Source organism: Lethenteron reissneri, chromosome 28, assembly GCF_015708825.2.
Source record: "Lethenteron reissneri isolate LAM-NWPU_2019-01 chromosome 28, ASM1570882v1, whole genome shotgun sequence".
In the NCBI taxonomy this organism is placed as follows: domain Eukaryota; kingdom Metazoa; phylum Chordata; class Hyperoartia; order Petromyzontiformes; family Petromyzontidae; genus Lethenteron; species Lethenteron reissneri.
The window spans coordinates 11,949,493-11,963,875 of record NC_083806.1 but is presented as its reverse complement, the minus strand read 5'-3'; the positions used below and the strand labels follow the sequence as shown (position 1 = coordinate 11,963,875).

Here is a 14,383-nt window from a genome sequence, read left to right as displayed (position 1 = left end):
GTGAGTGTGTGAGTGAGTGTGTGAGTGAGTGTGTGAGTGAGTGTGTGTGAGTGAGTATGTGTGAGTGAGTATGTAAGTGTGTGAGTGAGTGTGTATGAGTGTGTGAGTGTGAGTGAGTGTGTGAGTATGTGAGTGAGTATGTGAGTGAGTGTGCGTGTGAGTGAGTAGTGGGGAGCGGTGGTGTAGCGGTTAGCGCTACGCTGCGCTATGAACCCGGCGACACGAGTTCGATTCCCGCTCACGGCCAACACCACTGATGATTATCTGAAACGGTCCTGGGCCTCCCCTAGGTCGACTCAGCCTCAAATGAGTACTTAGTGCGGTGTGTAAACATTGCCACTGGGGAGACAAAGGTGGTCGGGCGTGGTGCTGGCGACCCACCCCCTCGTGTGCCGTTTCGGCCTTCATAGGTGCTCGCTAACAGCACTTGCCCCAACAGTCTGATAAGGCTACACGGGGGATCTTTGTTGTGTGTGAGTATGTGAGTCAGTGAGTGCTTCATGGAAGCTGCTCTTGGAAGCTGCTCTTAAAAACGCATCGCAGCGCCCAGCGGCGTCTTCCTCACGTCGGACGCGAGAGCGTTCCAGACGGCCGCAGAAGTCGCGCATCTGAAAGCGCCGCGGGACGTTGCTTCGCAGCCAGAAGCCGCCGCTGCTGCTGCCACTGCGAGGGTGACGAGCGGATGCTGCTGCTGCTGCTTGACAACAACAGGCGGATGAAGTAATAAGAACAATAAGTAGCAGCACAAGCGGTCTGCATCAGGCGGGTGAAGACCGCTTGTGTCGCGATCGAAACGTCGTGGGGTTGTTTTTGCTTTTATTTTAGATTTTTTGTTTTCTATCTACGTGACTTCACCGAAAGAAGCAAGAATATGAGTTCCTGCAGTCACGAAGGTTTTAAGTCTCAGCTCAGTCCGGCCCTGCGTCACCCCCGGCATGCGCTTGTGTCCCCCCCCTCCTCCTTCTCCTCCCTCCTATCCCGTCCTTCCTCGTCCTCCCTCCTATCCCGTCCTTCCCCCTGCCTCTTCCTCCTCCTCCCTCCCTCCCTCTTTCCCCCTCCTCCACCCCCCTCCTCTCGACTCCCGGCCCACCGTCGCAGCATCGTGCACCTGTGCGTGCGGAGGGACGAGGGCAAGCAGGTGATACTCAAGCAGATCCCCGTGGAGCAGATGAGCCGCGACGAGCGGCAGGCGGCGCAGAACGAGTGCCAGGTGCTCAAGCTGCTCAGCCACCCGAACGTCATCAAGTACTTCGAGAACTTCCTCGCGGACAAGGCCCTCATGATCGCCATGGAGTACGCTCCCGGTGAGGCCCCGTTGCCGTGGCGACGCCGTGGTACTGCCAGGAGTTCTAGATTTGAAGCTTTCGTGACTGCGAGGATTCGTACTCTTGGGTTTTTCGGTAAAGTCATGTAGCAGGGAAATAAAATAATAATACTGCTACATGATTTATTATTTTATTTAATAGAAAAAAAATACACCGATGTAGGTCGGCACGGCACACGAGGGGGTGGGTGGCCAGCACCACGCCTGGCCGCCTTTGTCTCCCCAGTCGCGATGTCCACTACACACCGCACCAGGTACTCATTTGAGGCCGAGTCGACCTAAGGGAGGCCCAGGACCGGTTCAGATAATCACCACCGGTGTTGGTGGCCGTGAGCGGTAATCGAACTCGGGTCACCCGGGTTCGTAGCGCTAACCGCTGCACCACTGCTCCCCACACACGACATACATACGTACAACATACGTACAACATACGTGCTACGTTCGTACGCGGTGGGGAACCTTTGTGTCCGTGGTGGCGGGGCGCAGGGGGCACCCTCGCCGAGTACATCCAGAAGCGGGGCGGCTCGCTGCTGGACGAAGACACCATCCTGCACTTCTTCGTGCAGATCGCCCTGGCGCTGCACCACGTGCACTCGAACCACATCCTGCACCGCGACCTCAAGACGCACAACATCCTGCTGGACAAGCGGCAGACGGTCGTCAAGGTCGGCGACTTCGGCATCTCCAAGATCCTGAGCAGCAAGAGCAAGGCGTACACGGTGAGCCGCCGCGGCGCGTCGGACCCGTTCCTGGTTCGGTTCCCGGTGAGGAAGAGGTGGGGGGGGGGTGGAATGGGGGGGGTGAAATCGTCATCATCGATCGTCCTCCATCGGTGCTGTGAGGAGCGAATGGTCAACAGTCACGTGGCCGGAGGGTCGACCTGGCGACTGGTGGGTGAGGGACGAGGCAGTTAGCCGTGTCCGTGCGGTGCGTGCACAAAGGGAGCCCAAAGGGCTGTTCCCAGCGCACGTCAGGCAGCCCATGCCCACTTGGAGACATTATCATGAAAGTAAAATCATGCAGCAATACTCCCCGCACCCCCCGGTCGGATTCTGCGGCGTCGTTCCTGGTGGAGTCTCACGTGCGAGTCGTGACGTCACCGCACACACGTGTGAGTCGTGACGTCACCGCACACACGTGTGAGTCATGACGTCACCGCACACACGTGTGAGTCGTGACGTCACCGCACACACGTGTGGCGTTCTGTTTTTTTTTATAACCTCGCAGGATCTTTGACGTTCGCAAACGGGTGCGTATCCACGATCCGTACACACACTCGTATTCACCAGGGCAGCCGCCGGGCTCAAGTGGCAAATGCGCGTTCGCTCCAATTTTGTTGTTCGTAATCATAATTTTTTTTTTTTTACTTCAAAGGACAGAGTTTGGAAAAGCGGAATTATAATTATGATAACAGTTCAGAAATTGTAGCGAGCACGGTTTTTTATGCCCTCCATGCTCTCGCCCCGTCTTATCTGGCTTCTTTCGGGGTGCCACGATGGCTAGGAGATGTCAACTACCTCGCCTGGTATACAGGAGGTCGTGGGTTCGTTCCTGACCCTGACTCCTGCTGCTGCTGTATATTTGGAGTTTGCGTGTCTTTCTCTCTCCCCGTGGTCGCGTGGGTTATTCTCTGGGCCCTGCGGTTTTCCCTCCACATTTAGAAGCAACATCACCACGTGTTTGGAGTGTTTGGCTGCTGCTATACATTTCCACGTGATAAGCCACTTTGTTCACTTATCATTTGTGATAGCCAAGTAAGTCATTGGCCGTGTTAGCCAACTGCCCTGAACCCCTCGTGGGTGCTCCGTCGGCCTGCAGGTGGTGGGCACCCCGTGCTACATCTCCCCGGAGCTGTGCGAGGGGAAACCCTACAACCAGAAGAGTGACATATGGGCCCTGGGCTGCATCCTGTACGAGCTGGCGAGCCTCAAGAGGGCGTTCGAGGCCGAGGTGAGCCACCCGGCCACCCCCCCCCCTTCCACTCGCGCCCCGATGTGTCCCCTCGGCGCATTCGTTTGGTAACGAGTTCGGAAGCGAGTCATCGTTCGCCTCCCTTGTACGTGTGCGCGTGTGTACGTACGTTGAACTGCTTTCGCACCGTACGTAGCCACCTGTGCTTATCGGAGGTTGTATCGCCGCGTCGGTTCAAAGCCAACATTGTGAGCTATACGCTTTGCCACCGGACGGAGCCGATCGAATTGAGTTGTCACGTCGCGGACGAATGCGCCAAACCGATTTGGGTTTGTGTCCGCAAACCGTTGCGTGGAAAGAGCAAGCAAACCTTTTTGACGGGCGCGGGACGTCCTAAATGCGAGTTCCGTCGTGGCACGGCTCGGTTTGTGGTTATCAGCCGGTGGAAAAAGCCACGCGGTGCCGTGCCGGCCTCCCGCGCCGGCAGCGGCTGGGCCGCGCGAGCGGGTGAAAGGCGCGGGGCAAGAGTCGTGCGGCGCTAACGCGGCGGGCGGGCGCGCCGCTCTGCCGGCAGAATCTGCCGGCGCTGGTGCTGAAGATCATGAGCGGCAACTTCGCCCCGGTGTCGGACCGCTACAGCGGCGAGCTGCGGCAGCTGGTGGTCAGCCTGCTCAACCTGGACCCCGGCAAGCGGCCGCAGCTGAGCGAGGTGCTCTCTCACCCCGTGTGCATGAGCGCCATGATCCGCCTCTACATGGACATCGGCCGGGTGCCCGCCAGGTTCGTGTCCGGCGAGGCCGAGTTCGATCCACCGTGGGCGCCCACGGTGGCTAGGAGATGTTGACTACCTCGCCTGGTGTGCAGGAGGTCGTGGGTTCAATCCCGACCCTGACGCCTGCTGCTGCTGTATATTTGGAATCTGTGTCTCGCTCTCTCCCTGTGGTCCCGTGGATTTTTCTCCGGGTCCTCCGGTTTTTACCCTCCACATTTACAATCAACATCACCACGCGTTTGGAGTATTTGGCTGCTAGAAATCTCCACGTGTTGAGCTATCATTTGTGATATCCAGGAGGCTTCTGAGAAAGAAGATCTGTACACGAGGCATGTCCGTTAACACCTCCCAGCCACCGTGGCGCCCTCCACCACGTTCAGTCATCGCCCCCTCCTCGCCTCCCCGTTCACTCCGATCCAGCTCCTATGTTATGGAATACGATTTGTCGTCATCATCGTCACCATCATCATTAGCCATTTGTAAAAAAAAATGTTTTATTTAAATTGTGCTGGCGATGTCGATTGCAGGATGGAAAAGCCGATGATGCTGCTGTCGCTGGACGCACAGGGCAGGGCGAGGCAAGCGTGTCGCCCCCGCTTCCCGCGTGAGTATCTTCACACTCGCCCAGCGTTCAACCGCACTCCCTTCGCCCCCTCTGTGCGGGAGCCGATTGGCTCAAGATTATTGCAAGGCCCTGGGTTGAATGTTGCATTGTGGCTTGGCTTTCCAACACACAACCGGCGTGCTGTACTAGTGACGAATTGGCACGTTCTGTGTACGTGACAACCCTTACTGGTTGGCTGTGGCGGGTTGTACGACACGTTTATATTTTTACGCGTCGTGAGCAACGTCGTGAGCAACCCGGACCAGTCTGGATGCGAGAAACCAATCCAATCTCCCCCCCCCCCCGTCTCCGCGTCCCGGCCGACGGCGCCAGTGTCCGGGGACGGCACGCCGGCCGGGAGCGCCGGCAGGGCGGCGGCTGCCCCCCCGCCGCTCTCCTCCGTCTACATGTGGGGCAGCGGCACGCTGGCGCCCGTCAAGCTGGCCATGCCCAACACGGAGGTGCTGCAGGTGGCGGTGGGGCGCACGCAGAGGGCCGGCGTCACGCGCAGCGGCAGGCTCATCGTCTGGGAGGTGAGCGCTACGTGGAACTCGCCGAAGACTTGAGCTTGCTGGATTTGTCCAGAGCACCTCCACGTGCCTCGCCATCGCGTCGTCGTCGTCATCGTCGTCGTCGTCATCATCCCGGCGCTCCGCTGCAGTTGCTCCCCGTGGGTGGGGGGCGGGGGCCCCCGATGGCAGCTGTCTCTGTGCAGCACGAGGTGTCGCGCCCGCGACACCGGAAACGCTTCATGCCAGGCTCCTTCATCTCTATTATGATGATGGCGATGATGATGGTGATGATGGCGATGATGGCGATGATGATGTTGATGATTATGATGATGGTGATGATGATGATGGTGATGATGGTGGCGATGGGGATGATGGTGATGATGGCGATGGTGATGATGGTGATGATGGTGATAATTATGGTGATGTTGATGGTGATGATTTTGGTGATTGTGACGATGGCGATGATGGCGATGATTGTGATGATGGTGATGATTGTGATGATGGCGATGACCCTGATGACGATAACGGTGATACGGCTGATGACGACGACGATGATCATGAGCCGAGTCTCTCCACCCTAAGAGTGGATCGCTGTGAGCACCATGCCACTCAGCTGTCCCATCCTCCCCACTGTCTGCTACCCACTGCCCACTGTCAACTGCCCACTCCCCGCTGCCCACTCCCCGCTGCCCACTCCCCACTCCCCACTCCCCACTCCCCGCTGCCCACTGACTGCTACCCACTGCCCACTCCCCGCTGCCCACTCCCCACTCCCCACTCCCCACTCCCCACTCCCCGCTGCCCACTGACTGCTACCCACTGCCCACTCCCCGCTGCCCACTCCCCGCTGCCCACTCCCCGCTGCCCACTCCCCGCTGCCCACTCCCCACTCCCCGCTGCCCACTCCCCACTCCCCACTCCCCACTGCCCACTGACTGCTACTCGCTGCACCCTGCCCACTGCCCACTGCCCACTCCCCGCTGCCCCGCGGCCTGCTGCCCACTCCCCGCTGCCCCGCGGCCTGCGTGCGTGCAGGCCTCTCCGGGCACGGTGGGCGACGCTGCCCTCCCCGGCTCGGTGGGCAGCGTCCAGCCGCAGCTCGTGTCGCGCTTCCTGGAGGGCCAGTCCGGGGTCACCATTCAGCACGTCTCCTGCGGCGACCTCTTCACCGCATGCCTCACCGGTCCGCGTGTGTGTCCGTGTGTGTCCGTGTGTGTCCGTGTGTTCGGTCCTGCACAGATGCCATATTTTCTGTCCGTCTACTACAGCAGAGGTGTAGGGAATTCCAAAAAGACCTACATCTCTGCTTTATTGACCTGGTCAAGGCCTATGATACCATCAGTAGGACTGGACTCTGGGTTGTTCTTCGTGCTTTCGGAGTCCCTGACCCTCTGCTCACGATCATTAAGGACCTTCATGATGGTGAGCGGGCCCGGGTAAAACTACGTGGCCGGGAGTCGGAGCCTTTCCCTGTACACCTTGGGGTGCGACAGGGATGTCCTCTGGCTCCCACATTATTTAACATCTATTTTGACCGCGTAGTTCGTGAAGCCTTCAATAGCTGTACCGGGGGAATTTCCGTTTGGTACAGATATAATGGGAGGCTGATCGACGCCCGGGTGCGATCAAGGGATGGCTCCCTATTGGTCAACCACGTTATGTATGCCGATGATTTGGTAATAGCTGCTCATTCAGAAGAGGAGTTGGAGGCGCTGCTGCTGAGACTGGAGCGTGCCACTAAGAGGTGGGGCCTTACCATCAGCCCCACCAAAACCAAGCACCTGCCTGGGTATTTTGTACCATCGGACACTCCACCCCCACAACTCCCAATTGGTGATGGGGCAGTTGTGGAGAGAGTGGAGAGTTTCCCATACCTGGGCAGTGTGCTTATGACCGGCTCCAGTCTATCAGCAGAGGTCTCACTCCGAATCAGTCGAGCGGCAATATCTTTTCATCGGTTGCGTAACGCTGTGTGGAAGCTACCTGGTCTGTCGCTCCGCACGAAGCTTCAGGTCTTCTCGGCCACGGTCATTCCCTCCCTTCTCTACGCTTGCGAGACGTGGACCCCCCTGGTGGAGCATCTTCGCCGGTTGGAAACATTTAGGCTGGCCTGCCTACGATCCATCCTGGGTTTAACCAGGCTGGATTGTGTGAGGAGCTCACAAATCCTTGAAAGATCTGGGCAAAGTCCCATCAGTGAGCTCCTCCGGCAGGCAAGGCTGCGTTGGCTGGGTCATGTAGCCCGCATGCCCAGCCACCGCATGCCTAAACAGCTTTTGTTCGGCCGGATCGAGGGGGCTAGACGGGCGCGGCACGGGCTGGAGAAGAGATGGAGTGATGTGGTACAGGAGGACGTGGAGCTGAGTGGACTTGCCGATGACTGGTACCAGCGGTGTCAAGATCGGCCTCAGTGGAGGAGGCTCGTGAAGGACGCTACTGGACAGTTGGAGGCAGTCGCCCTCCAACAACAACGGAGGGCGGAGGAGCGACGCTCACAACAACGAGCGGAGCGCCGGGTGGCTAAAGCACAGCAAGTTGGCACAGTAGGGGGCACAGGTGGTGCATCAGCCAGTCATCTCGGTCATCTCGGTCAGTCGACCAGTGGCACCTGGGTCTGCCCCGTGACCTCCTGCCAGCGGGCTTTCGACACTTCACGTGGCCTCAAGGTGCACTTGGCCTGGCACAAGCATCGTGGTGACGTCACCGCCACTTAGTGGCGAATGGCGGTTGTTGTTGTTGTTGTTGTTGTCCCTGTGTCATTGTGTGTCCGTGTGTGTCAATGTGTGTGTGGGGAGCGGTGGTGGAGCGGTTAGCGCTACGCTGCGCTATGAACCCGGCGACCCGAGTTCCATTCCTGCTCACGGCCAACACCAGTGACGATTATCTGAACTGGTCCTGGGCCTCCCCTCGGTCAACTCAGCCTCAAATGAGCACCTGGTGCGGTGTGTAAAAAAACATCACCGCTGGGGAGACAAAGGTAGCCGGGCGTGGTGCTGGCCACCCACCCCCTCGTGTGCCATGCCGGCCTTCATAGGGAGTGCTGCTGGTTGTTTGTCGTTGTTGTCGTTGTTGTTTTGCATCTTGTCACCGTGCGAACCCGGGCCTCTTCTGTGTCGTTGTTTCCAGACAGGGGGATACTCATGACGTACGGCAGCGGCAGCAGCGGCTGCCTTGGCCACGGCAGCTACAGCGACGTCGCACAGGTACCGTGGGGCATCGTGGAATGATGATGGTGATGGGATAATGGGTTGAGAGAAATGAGATGATGGGATTTGTTATGGCGAGGGGATGAGATCGAAGGATGACGTCACCGGACGAGAAGACACTGAGTGACGAGTTCGGCACGCCCGGTGTGTTGTGGAGTCAAGCCACTCCAACATTCACATGTCGAGTGCCGTGACGTTTCGCTGATAATTACCACCAGCATCGTCGGGCTGTCACCATGCTTTGTTGACGTGACAAACCTTACCCATTGGCCGTGGCGGGTGTAAAGACACCACGTTCATATTTACGCGATCTAACCCAACAAACAAAAGCCTCTGTTACGGTGTTTTTGCACAACTCTTATGGTCCCACTCCTAATGGGTCCGGTCCATGCCAAGTGCGTGCCGACGTCACGGTGCGAGCGAAGCTCTGCACACACACGTGGGGCGCGAGCTAATGCTCTTGTCACTTCCTCGGTGTCGTTGGCAGCCCAAGATTGTGGAAGCGCTGCTGGGCTACGAGATTACCCAGGTGTCCTGCGGGATGTCGCACGTGCTGGCGGTGAGCAATGAGCAAGAGGTGTTTGCCTGGGGCAGAGGAGACAACGGTAAGACTTACAACCGCCCACGAAAACTCAACTATCACACTGGTTTTCTTTCAGTTTTACCAGGTAAGGCCCCACTGGGCTTTGTCGCTGTTTTTTCAGAAGCTGACCGAGTTATCACAAATGTGATACCTCGACGAAGTGGATTGTCATCATGACGCGGCAATGTTTCGCAGCCCGAATGCTCAATGCTGCTCCCTTGCGCCAAACCCGCACTGACCAGCGTGGCGAAGTACGGTCCCAATAACCCCCACGACGACCAGCACCCCTCTCGGCGTGGGCGAGGCGCTCATCCAGCAGTGGAACGACAAACAGGGGCTTCGTTTTTTTCCCCCCTTTTATTATTCGCGCGTCTCGGTCCCTGTGTCGTGCACGTGGCGTCGTGCACCGACGGCATCGTCGCTCTTCAACTTTTTACAGTTTTGTTATTTAGCGAATGCCATTTCACGCGACTTCACACAGTCAAAACACCGGATACATTTACGACATGGATATAGCGAAATAAAGATCGTGTTCTTCGGGTGGATGTTAGCCCCCGCATTAACAAACCCACACATGTCACGAAACTTTCCGTAACGACACCGGCACGCGGACCCAGCCCCGTGTGCGTCTCTCTGTCTCTCGGTGCGTCTGTCTCTCGGTGCGTCTCTCTGCGTCTCCGTGCGTCTCTCTCTCTCGGTGCGTCTCTCTGTCTCTCGGTGCGTCTCTCTGTCTCTCGGTGCGTCTCTCTGCGTCTCCGTGCGTCTCTCTGTCTCTCGGTGCGTCTCTCTGTCTCTCGGTGCGTCTCTCTGTCTCTCGGTGCGTCTCTCTGCGTCTCCGTGCGTCTCTCTGTCTCTCCGTGCGTCCGTACACCTCTCCGTGCGCTTCTCTCCATGCGTCTGCGCGTGTCTCTCCGATCCCCCAGGGCGCCTCGGCTTGGGCAATCAGGAGCTCCACCTGTGCCCGCAGCCGGTGGCCGTCCCCCCGCCCTACGAGCCGTGCACCGCGCACTGCGGCATCGACTGCTCCATGATCCTCACCTCCAGCGGCAGGCTCCTGGCTTGCGGCAGCAACCGGTACGAGCTGGGTTCACAGCCTCATTTCTCTACGACTGCTTCTCTGTCCTTCCTTTATCGTCCTTCCCCCGCACCTCCGATTAGCGCGATTGGATACGTACGGTGCGAAAGAAGTTCAACGGACTAAACTAAAACTATTAAACTAAACTAGTTTTGTATTTTACCAGGTAAGGCCCACTGAGCTATGTAGCTCTTTGTCAGAAGTGACCTGGCCACAAATGACAGCGCAACAAAATGGCTTGATATGATGTGGAAATGTATGGAGCCAAATACTCTGAATGCGTGTTTCTAAATTTGGAGGGAAAAACCGCAGGAACCGGAGAAAAATCCACGCGACCAGCGGGGAGAGAAAGACGCGCAAATATACAGCAGCAGGCGTCAGGAATCGAACCCACGAACTCCTGCATACCAGGCGAGGTAGTTAACATCTCCTAGCCACTACCATACATACAAAGACAAAGGATCTCCCCCCCTCCCGCCACGTATAGCCTGAATAGACTGTTGGGGCAAGTGCTGTTAACGAGCGCCTATGAAGGCCAGCACGACACACGAGGGGGTGGGTGGCCAGCACCACGCCCGGCCGCCTTTGTCTTCCCAGTGGCGATGTTTACACAGCGTGCCAGGTACTCATTTGAGGCCGAGTTGACAACTGCACTGGGACGTATTCCCCCCCTGGCCCCCCCTGGCCCCCCCTGGCCCCCCCTGGCCCCCCCCCCCCCGCCCCCTCTACGTCCGTCCGACGCGCGCTGCAGGTACAACAAACTGGGCCTGGATAAGATCTCGCACGACGGTGGCGACGACGCCGTCACGTGCCCCACGGAGCAGACCGAGGAGTCGCTGGTGCTCTCGCCGGTGCAGTCCAGCCCGCTGGACGGGGCCCGGGTGGTCCACGTGGCGCTGGGCACCGCTCACTCCGCCGCCGTCACAGGTGGGGCGGCGGCGGCGGTGACGACGCGGCGGCTTTACCCCGTCTGGCAATCAAGCGGCAGGAGTTGTGTTCAGATGCTCCAACAGCAACTAGAAACCCTTTGGCAAGGAATGAGGTCGCTGCATTACTCACACACGGTACTTGTTGTGAACATGCAAACAAAAACTTGCGCTGATAATTAGACACATGGCGTTGTCTTTGAAACTGATTGTCCTACACCAGAGACGGGGCGTTCGTTAGGGCCTAGTCTCACCAGTGTCAGACCAGGGAACGACGCCAAAAGGCGAACATGATGTAATGTCGACATTCTTTCGCACTGTACGTAGCCAACCGTGCTGATCAGATACTTCAATCTCCGTCTGCCTTGTCTTCGTCTCCTTCTGTCTCCTCCATCTCCGTTGTGTTTCTTGTCCGCGTGCACCGTCCTCAAAACACCGAGCTGAGCAATTCTGCCCGTCGCGCTCGTGCCATTGTGACGGACACGGTCAGTCGTGACACGTCAACCAGGACGCACTCTCTGGTGTGTCCGTCTGTCTCGTGTCTCTCTGCCTCGTGAGTGGGCGTCTCACTCCGCCTTCATCTCCCACGTCTGTCTCGTCTCTGTCTCGTGTGTGGGGCGTCTCACTCCGCCTCCATCTCCCCCGTCTGTCTCGTCTCTCTCTGACTCGTGTGTGGGTGTCTCACTCCGCCTCCATCTCCCCCGTCTGTCTCGTCTCTCTCTGCCTCGTGTGTGGGGTGTCTCACTCCGCCTCCATCTCCCCCGTCTGTCTCGTGTCTCTCTGACTCGTGTGTGGGGTGTCTCACTCTGTCTCCATCTCCCCCGTCTGTCTCGTCTCTCTCTGACTCGTGTGTGGGTGTCTCACTCTGTCTCCATCTCCCCCGTCTGTCTCGTCTCTCTCTGACTCGTGTGTGGGGTGTCTCACTCTGTCTCCATCTCCCCCGTCTGTCTCGTCTCTCTCTGCCTCGTGTGTGGGGTGTCTCACTCTGTCTCCATCTCCCACGTCTGTCTCGTGTCTCTCTGCCTCGTGTGTGGGGTGTCTCACTGCGTCTCCATCTCCCGCGTCTGTCTCGTCTCTCTCTGCCTCGTGTGTGGGTGTCTCACTCTGTCTCCATCTCCCCCGTCTGTCTCGTCTCTCTCTGCCTCGTGTGTGGGGTGTCTCACTCTGTCTCCATCTCCCCCGTCTGTCTCGTCTCTGTCTGCCTCGTGTGTGGGGTGTCTCACTCTGTCTCCATCTCCCCCGTCTGTCTCGTCTCTCTCTGCCTCGTGTGTGGGGTGTCTCACTGCGTCTCCATCTCCCACGTCTGTCTCGTCCTGTCCCCGCATCCCCCCCCCCCCCCCCCCCCCCGTCTTGCCTCTCTTCGGTCTCCCTCCCGTCGAAGTCACCGCCCTGATAAATCTTTGCCGATCTCGCCGCGTCTCGTCGCGCAGACACGGGCACGTGCTACACGTTTGGAAGCAACCAGCACGGGCAGCTTGGCGGGGGAGCGCGCACCAGCAGCCGGGCGCCGCAGCCGGTGGACGGGCTCGGCGGGGTGAAGGTGGTGCAGGTCACCTGCGGCGACGCCTTCACCGTGGCCGTCGCCGAAGGTGACGACGACGGTGATGCTGCTGCTGCCGCCGCCGCCGTGTGTGCGCATGTGTGTGTGAACGTGCGTGTGCGAGTGTGAACGTGCTTGTGCGAGTGTGAACGTGCGTGTGCGAGTGTGAGCGTGCGTGTGCGAGTGTGAGCGTGCGTGTGCGAGTGTGAACGTGCGTGTGCGAGTGTGAACGTGCTTGTGCGAGTGTGAGCGTGCGTGTGCGAGTGTGAACGTGCGTGTGCGAGTGTGAACGTGCGTGTGCGAGTGTGAACGTGCGTGTGAGTGTGCGTGTGTGAACGTGCGTGTGCGAGTGTGAACGTGTGTATGTGAATGTGCGTGTGTGAACGTGCGTGTGTGAATGTGTGCGTGTGTGAACGTGCGTGTGTTGCGTGTGTGAACATGTGTGGGGAGCGGTAGTGTAGCAGTAGTGTAGTGAGCGCGCTGCGCTACGAACCCAGAGACCCAAGTTCAATTCCCGCTCACGGCCACCATCACCGGTAACGATTATCTCAACCAGTCCTGGGCCTCTCCTAGGTCGACTCAGCCTTAAACGAGTACCCGGTGCGATGTGTAGTAAACATCGCCACGAGGGTGACGAAGGCGGCCGGGCGTGGTACTGGCCACCCACCACCTCGTCTGCCATGATGGCCTTACATGGGGGATCTTTGTTATCTTTGTGTCTGTGCACTCCCCGCCTTCACCAACACGTATTGACCGGTGTGAAATAACTCTCACGGTGTGGGGGAGCCTCTCATCCAGCAGCTAATTGGTGAAAGTTCTGTAACCATGACCATCTCGTGCCAGGGGGGTGGGGGCCTCTTTGCTCAGAGCACTTGGCTCAGACGCCCCATCATCAATATTGTCACTCCCGTGGTGATAAATTAAGTAACACTTTGTGTGAAGTCAAAGAGGTCGTTGTTTGCACAGACTGGGGCACTCAAGCAATGCTTGAGTGTGTGCGTCTCTCTGGTGTAGTTTCACGCAAGCCGCGCCAACGCGCGTTCACGCAAGATGACTCGCGTTTGTCTTTTAAAAGAACACATGTTAACTTCGTTGCACAAAGATAACCTGTGCAGATCCGTGCTCGCGCGCGCGTGATTCTCCCGTGCGCGCGTGATTCTCCCGTGCGCTCGTTTCAGGAGGGCAAGTGTTCACGTGGGGGAAGGCCGCGCGGGGGAGGCTGGGCCGGACCGACGGCGAGGCCTGCTCCCCCAGGCCCGTGCAGCTCCAAGAGACGTTCCCCTACGCGGTCACCTCCGTGTCCAGCCGGCACGGCAACACGCTGCTCTCCGTGCACTGCGCCTCGCAGTGCCGCTGACGCCGCCCTTCGTCAACGACCAAATTCCTCGCAGCGGCGGCGCCGGTGGCTTGCCCGAGCCCACTCACAATGTTGAACGTTGTGATGCCTCTGGGTCGACCATCCACCCATTGTTGATGTTACTGATTTTACTAATTTTGACCTTTGTTTTTAACTGCCAAACTGCTTGCCTCAATGTCACTAACAGTACCAAGTTTGGTTATACCTAGACCTCCTGGAAGGGCCTCCCCATTGATGTTTGGGGGTTGTTTGACCATACCTCCCCACACTGGTCAGAGTGGGTCAGTGAAGTGTGGGGCAGGACCACTTGGTGAGATATCACTCGCCACGGATAGCAGCCTGCGGCCAGGAATCGAACTCCGGTCACCGAGCTCATCGCGCAGCGTGCCGACCGCTGCACCGCCGCTCCTCCCCAGGTTGGGCGAGGATGATCAAATGTGTGTTGGGATATATGTCGCGGGAGGTGAAACAATCACTGACAGGTCACTGTGCACTGAACAAAACGATGTTTTATTGTCAATACATTTGTATTTATATTTACGTGCGTGCAGCGTGACTTGCATACGCCACGGG

General features: G+C 58.3%; 1 protein-coding gene across 2 annotated transcripts; it reads left to right on the top strand.

The window, feature by feature from the left end:
- The first annotated feature begins 1,052 nt into the window (after nt 1–1,052).
- On the top strand, nt 1,053–14,362 carry NEK8 (NIMA related kinase 8). 2 transcript variants are annotated; one of them, XM_061562185.1, is made up of 14 exons: nt 1,053–1,304; nt 1,811–2,043; nt 3,143–3,274; nt 3,810–4,015; nt 4,535–4,611; nt 4,945–5,144; nt 6,159–6,306; nt 8,250–8,326; nt 8,817–8,934; nt 9,836–9,986; nt 10,287–10,403; nt 10,739–10,914; nt 12,344–12,502; nt 13,632–14,362. In XM_061562185.1, exons 1-14 carry the CDS (start codon nt 1,169–1,171, stop codon nt 13,808–13,810), a joined length of 2,109 nt encoding a protein of 702 aa, XP_061418169.1. In that variant the 5' UTR covers nt 1,053–1,168; the 3' UTR covers nt 13,811–14,362. The 2 variants fall into 2 exon arrangements, with proteins under 2 accessions (XP_061418169.1, XP_061418170.1); XM_061562186.1 differs by lacking the exon at nt 10,287–10,403 and having other exon boundaries at nt 1,055–1,304; nt 13,632–14,361.
- The last annotated feature ends 21 nt before the right edge of the window (nt 14,363–14,383 follow it).

Bases quoted from the DNA above. Each gene is read 5' to 3' on its own strand.
- NEK8 (XM_061562185.1), top strand. From the start codon at position 1,169: ATGAGCCGCGACGAGCGGCAGGCGGCGCAGAACGAGTGCCAGGTGCTC. The intron at 4,612-4,944 runs GTGAGTATCTTC...CGACGGCGCCAG, and splicing joins GTGTCGCCCCCGCTTCCCGC to TGTCCGGGGACGGCACGCCG. The intron at 10,915-12,343 runs GTGGGGCGGCGG...CTCGTCGCGCAG, and splicing joins TCACTCCGCCGCCGTCACAG to ACACGGGCACGTGCTACACG.